Below are 13,916 nucleotides of genomic sequence, written 5' to 3' on the forward strand. Positions count from 1 at the left end.
TTATGTACAATTAATTTGTTATATTGATATATATTCTTTGTTTTATTTTGATAATTATTTTAATGAAATAAAATTAAGAAAGAAAATATTTAAACATTAAAAAATATATATTTGTTAATATAATTTGTTAATGTAATTCAATGATCGTAAAATCGAAATTTTTATTTTATTATTTAAAAAATTCATTTCTATTGTTATAATATTATTATAATATAAAAAATACATTAACAAGTATATTTCATTGTAATATTTTATACAATAGTTGATTATCCGAATTAATTGAGAAAAAAATCTTAGATAAGCAGTTTTTCGAATAATCATAAAATAATAACTAAATTTGTGAATATACCAAACTAAATGCAGAATGCATTTTCGAAAATGTAAACATTTTTAGATATACTAATTTAAATAGCTTAAATATATATATTCACTTAGCTTGTATAACCGAAATTTAAATAATTCATTTTTTATTTATAATTTACATATATATTTATAATTTATGTTCTATTATATTGTATAAATTTTATTATGAAAAATACATAATGAATTATGAATTTAAACCAAAATAATATTAGATTCTTATAGAAAAATTTATAATTCGCGCACAAGACTGTTGTAAAACGTAGACCAATGAGAAAATGGGTCGCCTAGCGGCGCATTTCCAAACATGCCGTTGAATTAAGGCGAGAATGTACTGTGAAAAGAATGTCTGATGCGGTGAAGAGAAAGCGCGCGCGCGCAACGTATGTATATGATCGTGGTATCGTTTATACAAGTATAATCCTGCGGAGGATCATCGAAAGGACTACACCCCTACAGTAGAGAGAGTCAAGCTTTGTCACTGGATTGTACTTGTATAGTGAATAAAATCACGCAGTGAAAAGATGAGTCTTCTGCTAGAAGAGGAGGAAATTGACGAGTGAGTGTTTCTGTCATTTGTAATCACATTTTCTACATTTAAGTTTCGTCTCCACGAGAGTGTTTCCTCCCTTTGGTTCAATTTGCAAAAAAGGGCTTGGCTATGCGCAAAATTTTGTGAGATAATGAACAATTTTCCATGCGTGAAAAGTAACATTACAATAATTGTTAATGATAGGTTGTTTATAATAACAGTTTTAATAATTTACATGATTGTTTCCTATGAAACTTTATGAGATTGTTATAGAAGCTACAAGTGTATAATTGCGAAAACATGTGATTCGAAAATCGAGTTTTTTTCGAAAATATAATTTATGATGTAAATAATGATACAATATACTAAAAAGTTATGTGTTTTTATTCGTGATGTCAATATTTCTTTTATTGTTTGATACATACGATAAATTTTTTCAATAGTATAAATACAATTAAAATTCTTAAAATTCTATTCTGTTTTTATAATCTTTCTTTGATTTTATATAAAAATAAATTGATATTTAATAAAAAATAAGAAATAATTTATAAAATATTGATTTTTAATATAAAGTGAAAAAGTTAAAATTTAATTTTATGGATAAAAAATATCGTCAAAATAAATAAGAAAAAATAAAATATTAAATTGTATATATAAAAATATATATAATAAATAAATTATATGTGTAAATTTATAAGATAATAGCATGTATAATTGAATTTAAATAGAAAAAATAAAATATGTGCAAAATGAAATTTATACTAATAAAATATACTTATTATTTGTTTACATTGAAATATATTAAAAAATTTTTGGATTAAATCATTATTGGATTAAAAGAAAGATAAAAGAAATATTTGAATTCATGTTCATATATATATATATTTTAGCTATCAATGGTCAGCAACGAAATGGACGATCGATGTGATATAACCATGTATTGTAATAGCATGCATGTGTCGTGATTCTTTTCCTCAAGTTATTTTATCCATGTATTCGTTTGATTAAATTGTGAAAAGAATAACATAAAAATTATTTAGACTAATTAATTAATTATATAATTATTAAATAATTTGACTGTTTTTAAATTTTAATTAATTTATTTTGAATTTTATAAAATATGCTTTTCATTATTAAATGACTAGTAAAGTTGCACCTAAACAATTTTTTAATACTTTAATACAATGCTTTTACATATAAATAATTTTTTATATCGATTTTCCTATTAAGAAATCTAATTTTTTTATGCAAATTTTAACAATATAATCAATAAATATTTTTAGATTCTAATTTAAAAATAATTGAATTCTAATTAGTAAAATTTTTACATGAAATATACATTAATGCCTTTTTGTATTTGTATTCAATATATATATGATTATATAAATAATTATATGATTATATAAATAAATTTTCTGTTTTCAAAATTTAATATCTTTAACATGATTATCGTATTTTATTGAATTTAAGAAAATTTAATTATATAATTTATGTGATAATAACATTATTTAAAGTGTTTAACAAAATAAAAAGATTTGATAGAATAATAAATCTTAAAAAATGTTCTAATATTAATTACAAAATAGATTTTGCTTTAAAATCTATTGTTTCAAAATATTTTGTTTAAAAATTAAAATTTTATGTTTTTACATTGAAATTATTTTTCTTAAAATATATTTATTTTTCATATTATAAAAGTTTATAGGAAATTGGTTTTTTTCTATTGAATTATTTTGATATTATTATATTTAATATTTGATAAATAATTAGAATCCTTAGTTTAAAATTTTTTAATCTTATTATATAATTTTATATTACTAAAACAATATTGAATATATTCTTATTTTATAATTTTTAATATATTTATTTAATCATTTTACTAGATATAACTAATTACATTATGTGAAATTATTTAATTCTTAATTAATTCTTAATTTAAAAAGAAGAATAAATTTAAAAAAAGAAAAAAAAAAGATTTTGAATAATTTGTATTAATATTAATTATATATATATGCATCAACACAAAAAAATTAATATAGTACATACTGTTTAAAATATTATTTACGTTAGTTAATAATTACATTTTAAAATTTTTATGTAACAATTCAAAAGTCAATTCATTTACAATTCATCATTTTTTTTATATAAATAATATATTATATAAAATTCATTTTTACATTTTAACAAATTAGAATTATCCAATGATATTAAAACACGAATACAATTAATTAATTATATATGTATTAAGATATTTAATAAATACGATTTCTATATCCGATATAGATATTTTTTTACTAGTATTTTATGCTTTTGAATATATCTTTCTTTTTGAAATTACAAAATGCGATGTATTAAATGTTATTTCACAAATAGCATTTTTGTTAATTTGATAGATATCGATTTTTAAAATTAAAATCGATCTAATTTTTTTATAAATGTATATAGATTTATCTTAAAAATGTGCCCTAAAAATTTTAAATGTGTTTGAATTTCAAATACATAATTTATTGATAAAAAAATGAATCATTATTATCTGTTTAATAATAATAATTAAAACGAAACTTTGTTTATAGAAAATATAATGTGTTTCTAAATTAAATTTTTAATAAATTGTTTAATTACGTTACAATTTTTCAAGTGCTTTTTTCTTTTACACAAATATCATTATTTTAAATATTTTCAATTTTTTAATTTTAAATATAATTTCTTAATTAAAAATCTATTGGATATAAATAAGAATTGAATTTTAATTTTTTCGAGATATTTAAATTGCATAAATTGTGCTAAAAATAAAAGAAGGTTGCATGTTTTAATATGTTGCAGGATATAGACAATGCATGTATCAAACTTATATCATTCAACAAGATTCCATTTTATTCAAGAACTTTAGAGTTACGTAAAGAATCTTGTTCACATATTATAAAAGATTATAATATGAATTATAATATGAATATGATTATAAATATGATGAAATATGAATTATAATTTGCTTTTTAATATTTTTTATTATACGTACACGATAATAGAATTTTTTAATTAATTGAAAAACAAAAATAGTATTGTTAAAAATTATTATTATTTAGAGTTAAATATTAAAAAATTTACAATTTTTAATTAACGACATTTCAAGCATTTTAATATTAATTAATATTATTTTATTAAAAATAATATTAATCAAAATTTGACTTAATTCATTAAAAATTCGAACATTTTATCTGCAATAATTTAATAAATACAAACTTCAAATTTAATTATAATTGCAATGTAAATTTATATAAATATATGTGTATATATTATATAATATATCATATAATATAAATTTATATACCGCAAAATAAATTTAATTAGTATAGTATTTCCGTAAAATAATTATATTATATAATAATACTCTTAAAATAATTAATAATTAATTATGTAGAATATCTAGAAAATTTCTGCTTAATTTTATAAATTATGTCACACATCAAGGATATTTATAACTATCGTGAATCTGTTACAGCGCACAAGAAAAATCAATACGTATATTTAATTATTATATTTAATATTTATTTATTAATAAATAAATATCAAAGACAATTAAAAATAATATTATTGAATTTAAACTAATCGAATTATATCTATGTAGATTTATAAAAAATTGCTTAATAAAAATTACCTAAAATTATCTAATAACATTAAAATATTTTTCTTAAAATCTATTTTGTCAAGTTAGAGTTATTTTTACGTTCTTGTTAGCAAGATTTTTATGTTATCGCTTATCATCATTTTCCTAGATTTTTAAATGTAATAATAACATAATAAATCAATGATAATATCAATGAGAAAGAAATCAACTCTACAATTTAATAAAAAATTGAATATTAATCATATTAATACATAGAAATATTTTGTTTATAGATTTTTTTAATTTAATTTACAAATTATAAATTATGAAAATGAAAATATTATGATTTATTTAAATTTTCTGCAATATAATTGCAAGTAATCATTGTAGTTATGCAATGTAACATTGAAATTGTTTAAAAAAAATGCATAAATATTATAATATATATTTTTGCTCTATTGAAAAGAAAAAAAAATAAAATATTGACAAAAATAGTTTTCGTTAAATATTTCAATTGCCATAAATGATAATTTCTATATTTTCCATCATAAACAAATATCTCTATTTAAAATTTTGTTTCGCATTGTTTGCCATGAATGTATACCTACTGGCCGCACCCTTGATGTGTCTGATTCTTCGGTTTCTATGACGACGAGGATAGAATGTCAGAATTATCTCATTGTGTTTTGAAAGGATGAGATATAATCCGATTTGAAAAGTGCTTTGTTTTAGAAATTATATGAAAAAATTAGATTTGAAAAATATTTATATTTTTAGCGCATGAGAAATGAATTGTAAAATAAAGAGAAATACATATGAATTAAGATTGAATGTTATTTATTATTTTAAATAATATTCGAAATAATAATTTTATTTTAACTATTTTTATTTGATGTGACAACAAAAATATAAAGATAGAATAATTTTTCTACGTGGAATCTACTCTTAAAATTCATTTTCCATGTTATTTAAGTTTAATTACTTTTTTATGCTCTTTTAATCTAAAACAAAATCTGTATCTAAGAAGAATTTTATTATTTGATTACTTAAAATAATCAAACATTTTACAAATAAATATTTTAGAATTTATTTGTAAATAAATTCGTTTCAAATAAATTTATTTTTTATTCTATTTGAAATAATTATTTTTTCCATTTATTATTTTATTTCAAATAAAAAGTATCCAAAATATTCTCTTTGTGTATTCGAACAATCGTTTTCTATCTGAATAGAAAGTCTTAAGTATTTTATGGTGATTTCACTGAACCTTATTGATTTTCACTTTCTGTTGTCTTTCCACAAGCAGAATAAGTACAAGGTAATCTATACGAACGAATAAAAGTTAGTAATACTGAATAGAATATCATTTGTTCTTATATTAATCATTTCTATTAATTTCTTAGTATTGAAATTTGATATGTCAAATAGAAAACTAAAAAAAAAAAAACAATAATATAATTATGATTATATATTTCTTTTATATTTATATAATTTTGTTTTTCACTTTATATTGTTGTATGTAATGTACCTGAATTTGTAATAATTTTTTCCTGAAGATTGATTAAAAATATGAAAAGAAAAGGAAAAGTAGAATAAATTTTTATTGTCGTTGTACTCTTAAATATGATTTATCGGATTCAGAGAAAGACTAAGAAGCATCGAACTCGAGTAATCAACAAGAGGTTTTATTCTAAATTGTGTTTTATTTTAAATTCTCTTTTCAAAAAATTTTCACAAGTTGTTTTCAACTGCTCTTTTATCTAAACGAGGATTTTACAGAAGAAAAGAATTTTTGCGAAAAAATTCTACACGTTGTTCTCTTGATTTTCAAAGAACTACTAACAATTTTGTTATCTTTTCTGCAATTGATATTATCTCGTATACCTTGATTGTGTTATCATTTAGACACAACATTCGCTTATTTATTGGCTTCATAAGAATTCTCTATAGATGTATCTTTATGTATATATTTCTATTACACTTATCTCATTCTCTTTTCTTGTTTAATTATATTTCGTATTTTTTGCAATAAAATTTTAATACCAAAATATAATTATTTAATTATTTTAATTATTTCTTCTCTAATTATTTTATTGTACTTAATTATAAGTAAATATAAAATATAAATATAAAATATAATCAAAAGATATTAAAAAAATAAAAACATTTTGTGTATAAATATATATATACATATATATTATATATATTTCATTATCAAATATGAAAATAAAAGTATTGAAATATATTATTGTATGTATTAAAGGTGATAATGTTATATAAAGTTGGACTTTTACTTTAAATGTTAATCGACCTCCAGCAGAGAATAAATAGAAACTGTTCATGTAGGATAGAAATTATCGATGAAACAAGCAGCACGCCAACCCTAGTATAATTCTGAACAAGAACAAAAATACATAGGTATACATATATATAGATGATGTATATGCATATACTTAACTTAATAAAAGAACGAATAACTTAATATATTACATAACATATATATCTTAAGTAAAATTAATTAAAATTTATCTTATCAAATAATATTATGAATTTTAAGTTGGAAGATAATTTGGTATACTTAAGTAAAAAGTATTTAACAAAAAAAGAAGTATCATGTGAACTTATGTTATTCTTTTAGATATGAATAGTGTATATATTTTTTTCAAAATAAACATGAAACAGTATTTCGTTTGATAAAAACAGTTATTTTCACACATTCTTTTTTTCATTCTTTATATTTCTCACAAAATAGGAATGCTTTGCAACTGAGAAAAAAGCATATCTAGAAGCGTAAAATCACACTTGGAAAAACATATACATTTATACAAAGCAAATCAAATAATATATCAGTATGTTTACTACAATAGAATCCAAATATTATTTAAAATTTCCTCTTTACGGATATTCTATTATTCTAATATATTTTTTATTAAAAATTTAAAAAAATTTATTTTACATAAATATAATTAAATTTATTCGAATAAATAATATTTTATAAAACGCTAAATAAAAATTTATTTATAGAAATTAGTTGAATTAATTGAATTAAATATATTAAATTAAACGAAAATATAATTTTTAAAATAGAAAGTATAGATAATTAATATATTGGATAATGAAAAAGTATAAGAAATTAATTTTTTTTAAGTAAGGAAATCTCAGAATAACTATAGATAATAGAATAAAATTAAAAAAAATTATAAAGAATTTATTTTTTTTTTCAAGTTGTTCTTAATTTCGGAATCACTGATTGAAATTTATTTCAATAATTTTTTATAGTAACAATTTTATTTTTCAATATAATCGATTTTAATTATTTATTAGTGAATTGTATCTATATATATTATTATCAATGAATTATTTTATTTTTTCTCATTGAATCAGAATTAAAAACACAATATAAATCTAATATATATTAATATTCTGAAATTATGATTATAATAATTTATTTATTTAATTTATTGATTTTTATAATAACTTACTTATTTGATTTTTTAAAAATCATAAAATAACCAAAAAACCAAAATAAATTTTACTTAAATATATGTTTATAAATTTTTTGTAATTGCAGAAGCAAAAAATATCCATTAATGAAAAATATTTTGAAAGCTCTTCTTTTTATTTTCATTAATAATCTCATTATAATGTATAAATAAAAAATGATTAATTTTATTGATCTTACTTTAATCTTTCTAGTATTGAATTTTTTTTGTTTGTATCATTTTTAACAAAATAATACAACTGTAATTCAAAGAAATTTATTATTGTATTATTATGTTGTATATTAAAAGAATTATTGAAAAAAGTGAAAAATATATATATTTATTGATAGCAATTATCGATATAAAATATTTTGCAATTGAAACATGTATCACAGACCTTGTCAATGATTACATATATCATTGATGGTATACATATGGCACTCTTCTAAATGATAACGTTATCGATTAAAATTAAAATAATCTTCGTGCAACTTATTGTGCAGAAAGTTTACTTTGTAAAATAACATTTAAATTCATTATTATGATCGTAAAATTATTTAATATTTTAATATTTTAATATTTTATGTTTTAATTTTTATTTAAAATTGCAAAGAATTTTAATTATTTTAGTGATGAATGATTAATATAGATATTAATATAGATAAATAATATAGATAATATTAAATTTAACTTTGGATATTAAATTTAAAATTAAACATAATAAATAAATTATAATAGCATTATAAATTACAATAAATAAATTAAAAAAAATTAGTTATCTTCTCCCTATAAAATATTATATTAAAGGATATTTGTATAATTTTACGTTTAATTGTACCATTTTCCAGATCTGTAAAACAACAAGTTTATTGAATCTAAATACTTTTGATTTCATTTTTTATATTCACGAGACATTAAACAAATAGTATATCTTAAAAATATGTTGAGTAAACTTGAATCTGGATCACTGACCAGACAATTGATAGACAAATCGATAACATAATGTTTCAAAATATAAATACATCTCGCTAAGATATCTAAAGTTTTAAAGATTATATTATTACATTATTTACTACAATATATATATATATAATTTTATTATTATTATTATTATTATTATTATTATTATTATGTTTAATATCCATAATTCTGTATTAAGAATCAAAAGTAAACATAATAGTAAATTATCTATATTTAATGAAAATCTTTCTTTATATTAAATTTTCCTTATATTTCAAGAAATTTAAGAGACATAAATTTAGCCAATCCTATAAGAATATTTTAAATTAATTTTTAAAGAATTAAAGATTTTATTTGCCAAGCTTTGTTTTTGTGTTTAATGAAAAATATTTTTTTAATATAAATTTTTTTAATATAATTATAATTATATTAATTATAAGTTTATTAGTTCTCTCTCTCTCTCTCTCTCTCTCTCACACACACACACACACGCGCGCGCACGCACGCACGCACACACACCGCCATCTCTATTTCCGTCTCGCTTCATTTAAATTATTTATAATATAATAATATTATAAATATAGTATAATAAATGAGGCTCAATCGATTTGTGTACCAATTTTCGTGATTATTTTGGTCTTTAGAATCAACTTTCCAAAAACATCAGCAAATATATTGACAATATTCTAACCTCTATAATATATAATAATCACAATATATAATAATATATAATATAATAATCACAATATTTTTATAAATAATTGCAGAAATAAAATATTAAGTGAAATGGATTACTTGAAATTAGATTAATAGATAAAGATTAAAACTGCAAATATATACTTATTTCAATTAGTTCACAAGTGATATTTATCGCTATTATAAATATTATTATCTTTTTACACTAAATTATCTATTAACGAATTTTTAGCTATAAGAAAACTTGCAAAGATAACACTTATGATTATAGGTTCTAGGATATTCCTTTGAACTTATGGTATTTTCCTTTTTCTTATTCATCATTTCGCGATCTTTGAGATTTTTTATTTTTTTATAAGATCATTATTTCAAATATTCAATGAAATATACTAAAAGATACATATAATAAAAATATATATTTATAATTGATCAAGCAAATACTTTTTTAAAAAAAAAACATTGCTTTAAGATATAAGAAAATCTTCATTGGTGTATTGTTTTCAAGAGAAATTATTTTTAATGATTATTTTAATTTTTAAAAATATAACGTAAATGAATTATTATAAATATAGCTGAATTATTTTTCAATCAAATCATATAAAATATGATTTTTATTAAACTCCACAAAATCTCAATAAAATATGAACATGTATTACAAATTTTTTTTTTTACTAATTAACAATTAATAATTTAATCGAAATAAAAAAAGATCGATATACTTAAAAATAATTTGAAATAATCAACTTCATTCATTAATATGTATGATATAAAATGATATAAAATTTTAAAGTACTGTAAAAATATATAAATATATTAAAACTGGAATTATATATATTTTTCAATTAGTTTTTTTCAAGTACTGTTAATAAATTTTTTGTGAATATAATGCAAACAATGTGTCATTAATTGACGTTAATTCACCAAATATGTTCACAATTAGAGATAAATTAAGAACAGAATACCGATAAAAAAAGAAATGTTTCACAAGATTCTTAAATCTTTGCACGTAACATCAGTGTTTCTTGTTTGACAGATTTTAATTCTGAAAAAAGATTTGTTTTAGGTTAAACTGGTTTATACGTACATACGTTGACAACGTTAATATAGATTATATGCACGTGATTATATAAAAAACATATTTTATATTTTTTATATATTTTTATGTTATTTATATTGTATAAATTAGAGAAAATTTCTTCATTTTCATGTTTTATTTTATTTTAAGAAATAAAAAAATTTAGTGATATATATAGTAATATTGTTATTAAAAGTTTTACATTTACTTCTAGTTTAGAATTAAATGTTGTTAGTTTGATAGTTTACTTACTTTTCAGTTTCTTAAGAAAATTATTTTATCGATAAATTACTTAGAAATAAAGTATAATAAATTTCTTGGGAAAAAATCGATAAATTACTGTAATAATATTTCTTGTCTTATTTTTTCTTTTAATAATAAGAATGACGATAATGGATATTTTTGAAATTCAGAAAAAAAATAACATTTTTTGTAGATTTATATAAAATATTTTATGTATTTAATTATAAAATATCGAAAAAATAAAAATATAATTTTAATAATTTTTTTTTAAGATAGATATGTACATATATAATACATACTATATACTTATTCAATGCATTTAAAATAATTATAATAATAAAATAATTAATTAATAATTAATTAAAATAATTAATAAATATATATATAATACTTATAAGTATATGATACTAATTATAAAGATTGACAATGAGATTTAAGAATATTCAAAATATTTCTTTGTTGTCTTTTTATACTTATTTTAAAAGTAATTAAAAAATATATTAGTATTTTAATCAATTAATATTAATTCTTTTTCTTACGAATTGTATGTATGAATCATTTTTATTATTAAAATTATTGAGTTATTCATTTTATCAAAAAATATAATCCTTTTTTTCAAATCATAATTAATGCGATATCTTTATATTTATAAACAATATGTATTTACAAAATTTGCAACGTGTAATCTAGATTTGAATTTGGAATATTTTCAGGATCAGATACAAACATATCAGATATGTTTAATTTAACATATTTACAAAATTTTCATATTTTATAATATATTAACAATAATTTTCCATTCTGAAATAAAATTAAATCTATTTTTATATTATAAATTATTATGATAGTTTTTTACTTCTGAATTATAAATGTAATATCTAATTTATATATAAATATGTATATATTCTCTATATTCTATATGTATATATTATTGAATGTTTATCGATTTAAATCTGTGATGCATGCAGTGAACACATGAATAACTAAATGTAGTTAAGAAGAATATCAAATTTCTCTATCGCATAACTATTAGTCAATCACTATCAATAATTCCGAAAGAATCACGCATTAAAAATGGTTTGATAATTATACAATCTCAATTCCCTCCAATATATTCAATTTACATATATTTGTAGCCATTCTATATGTGTTAGTTATATAGCTATATTCGATGCAAATATTTTACAGAGTATTAGAACGAAATTTGAAGAATAATTCTAGAAACAAACAAATACGAAAATTGTTATGCAAAAACTTATATCAAGGCTTCATTTTTAAATTGGAAACGACTTAATTTTACATTAGATAAAATAAGATGGCTTTAGTTTCATAATTCCATCTCTTTTCATCTACCACAAAATTAAATTACTTGCAATCTCATAAATAAATCCCAATCGATGTTTTTGTATACCAACTTTCTTTGTTCGATTTAGTTTCTAAGACTTCTCTTTTCTACCTGCTCCGAACATCGTGTACACGTGATTGTTTGGCAGCCAACAGACGACGTGGTGGGAATATGGAATGGTCGAGGCTCGATCCAGAGGGGAATCGAGATATAAAGGTCCCCCGAAGCATCGCAAAGATTCTATTCAGAGACCGGCACTGGTCGACTTCGTTCAGAGAGCTTTACTCTTGGCGAGATTCCGACGTGTAATCGTGCGAAGGTCGTGCAATCGAACGCTTTTATTCTTTTCAAATTTTCGTCTTTTTTTGTACGATTCATCGTGTCATTTCAATATTCTGCTTAGGGAAATATTTGTACCCAATATATTGAAAAGCTATATCGAAAAGTGATCAAAATGCCTACTTGCGCGTGTGAAAATCGTTACTTGGACGAGGAGAGTCACGTATGTCAACTGAAACCACCGGTTGAAAATGACGAGAAAGAGACACAAGAATATGATCCTGCAGTTAGGTATTTGATTTTTTTTTCTTTTTGTTCTTTCTTGAGTAAGATATATGAAAATGGATAAAAAGAAACGTTGAATAACGTTTGTCAATTACATTATCGTTTGAAAAATTCGAATCATTTATTTGATAAAAAAAAATGAATTATTAATAAAAATATAAATGAATGAGTTTTTATATCAAAATATCTATATAATTACTACAGGAAATGTTAGATAAGTATTATTCATTATTTTAAATAAGTTATTATTCATTATTATTTAGATAATTTAATTATATGTACATAATATTATTAATTCTTTGTTAATTATCAGAAAAATTGTTATTATTATTCATATTTATTTAAAAATGTTTAGATAATTTAATTATATATATACACTACATATTATCAATTCTTTCTATTCATTTTAATTATTCATTAAAAAGATAAAGTATTTTGTTATTTTATGTTTTGTTATTATATTACATTAAAATAGTTTTGAATTGAAATTTATTTATATATATATATATATATATAATATATTTGAGATTCAAATTAATTATTAATTAATTAATTAATTTTAAATGTAATAATGCATTGTACATATATCATCCATTTTAATATTTTTTTCGTTTCTCAATCTATATTTTATTACATTATTTTATCTGATTTTAAATTGATTAAAGATAGAATTTTGTATAAGATGCAAATGTTTAAACGTATATAATGTATTACGTATGTATTGTAGTTGCGCCAAAGAAGGCTTGCAAACACATTTTCTAGAAACGTCAATTCAAGTATATGGATTTTAGGCAAATATAATTTCAAGCCAAAGTTTTAATAAATTTTATTATCTTAAAATTATTTAGAAAATAATTTATTTTTAAAATAACATAATTTTATATGAAAATTAAATTAATATATATTTACAATTCTTTATTATATAACTTTTTTATTATTTCACAAATGAATTGTATATTATTTGCTATTATTATTTATTATTTGGTTTTGATTCACTGATTTCTTAATGCATGTTAAGTGTTTGTTTATATTATAATTTCTTATTAACAGTATTA

The 13,916-nt window shown here is 19.2% G+C and overlaps 1 protein-coding gene across 2 annotated transcripts in view; it reads left to right on the plus strand.

Moving 5' to 3' along the window:
• Positions 1–516: 516 nt before the first annotated feature.
• Positions 517–13,916, plus strand: part of LOC107993197 (uridine phosphorylase 1) — a 29,175-nt gene continuing 15,775 nt past the window's right edge. The window contains exon 1 of one of the 2 annotated variants that reach the window (XM_017049502.3): positions 517–919. In XM_017049502.3, coding sequence (XP_016904991.1) covers positions 885–919 — 35 coding nt within the window. In that variant the 5' untranslated portion in view covers positions 517–884. Of the gene's footprint in view, positions 920–12,437; positions 12,868–13,916 lie in introns of those variants that run through there. The other variant, XM_017049501.3, reaches the window with a different exon arrangement.

The sequence above is a fragment of the Apis cerana genome, linkage group LG7 (assembly GCF_029169275.1).
Source record: "Apis cerana isolate GH-2021 linkage group LG7, AcerK_1.0, whole genome shotgun sequence".
In the NCBI taxonomy this organism is placed as follows: Eukaryota; Metazoa; Arthropoda; class Insecta; order Hymenoptera; family Apidae; genus Apis; species Apis cerana.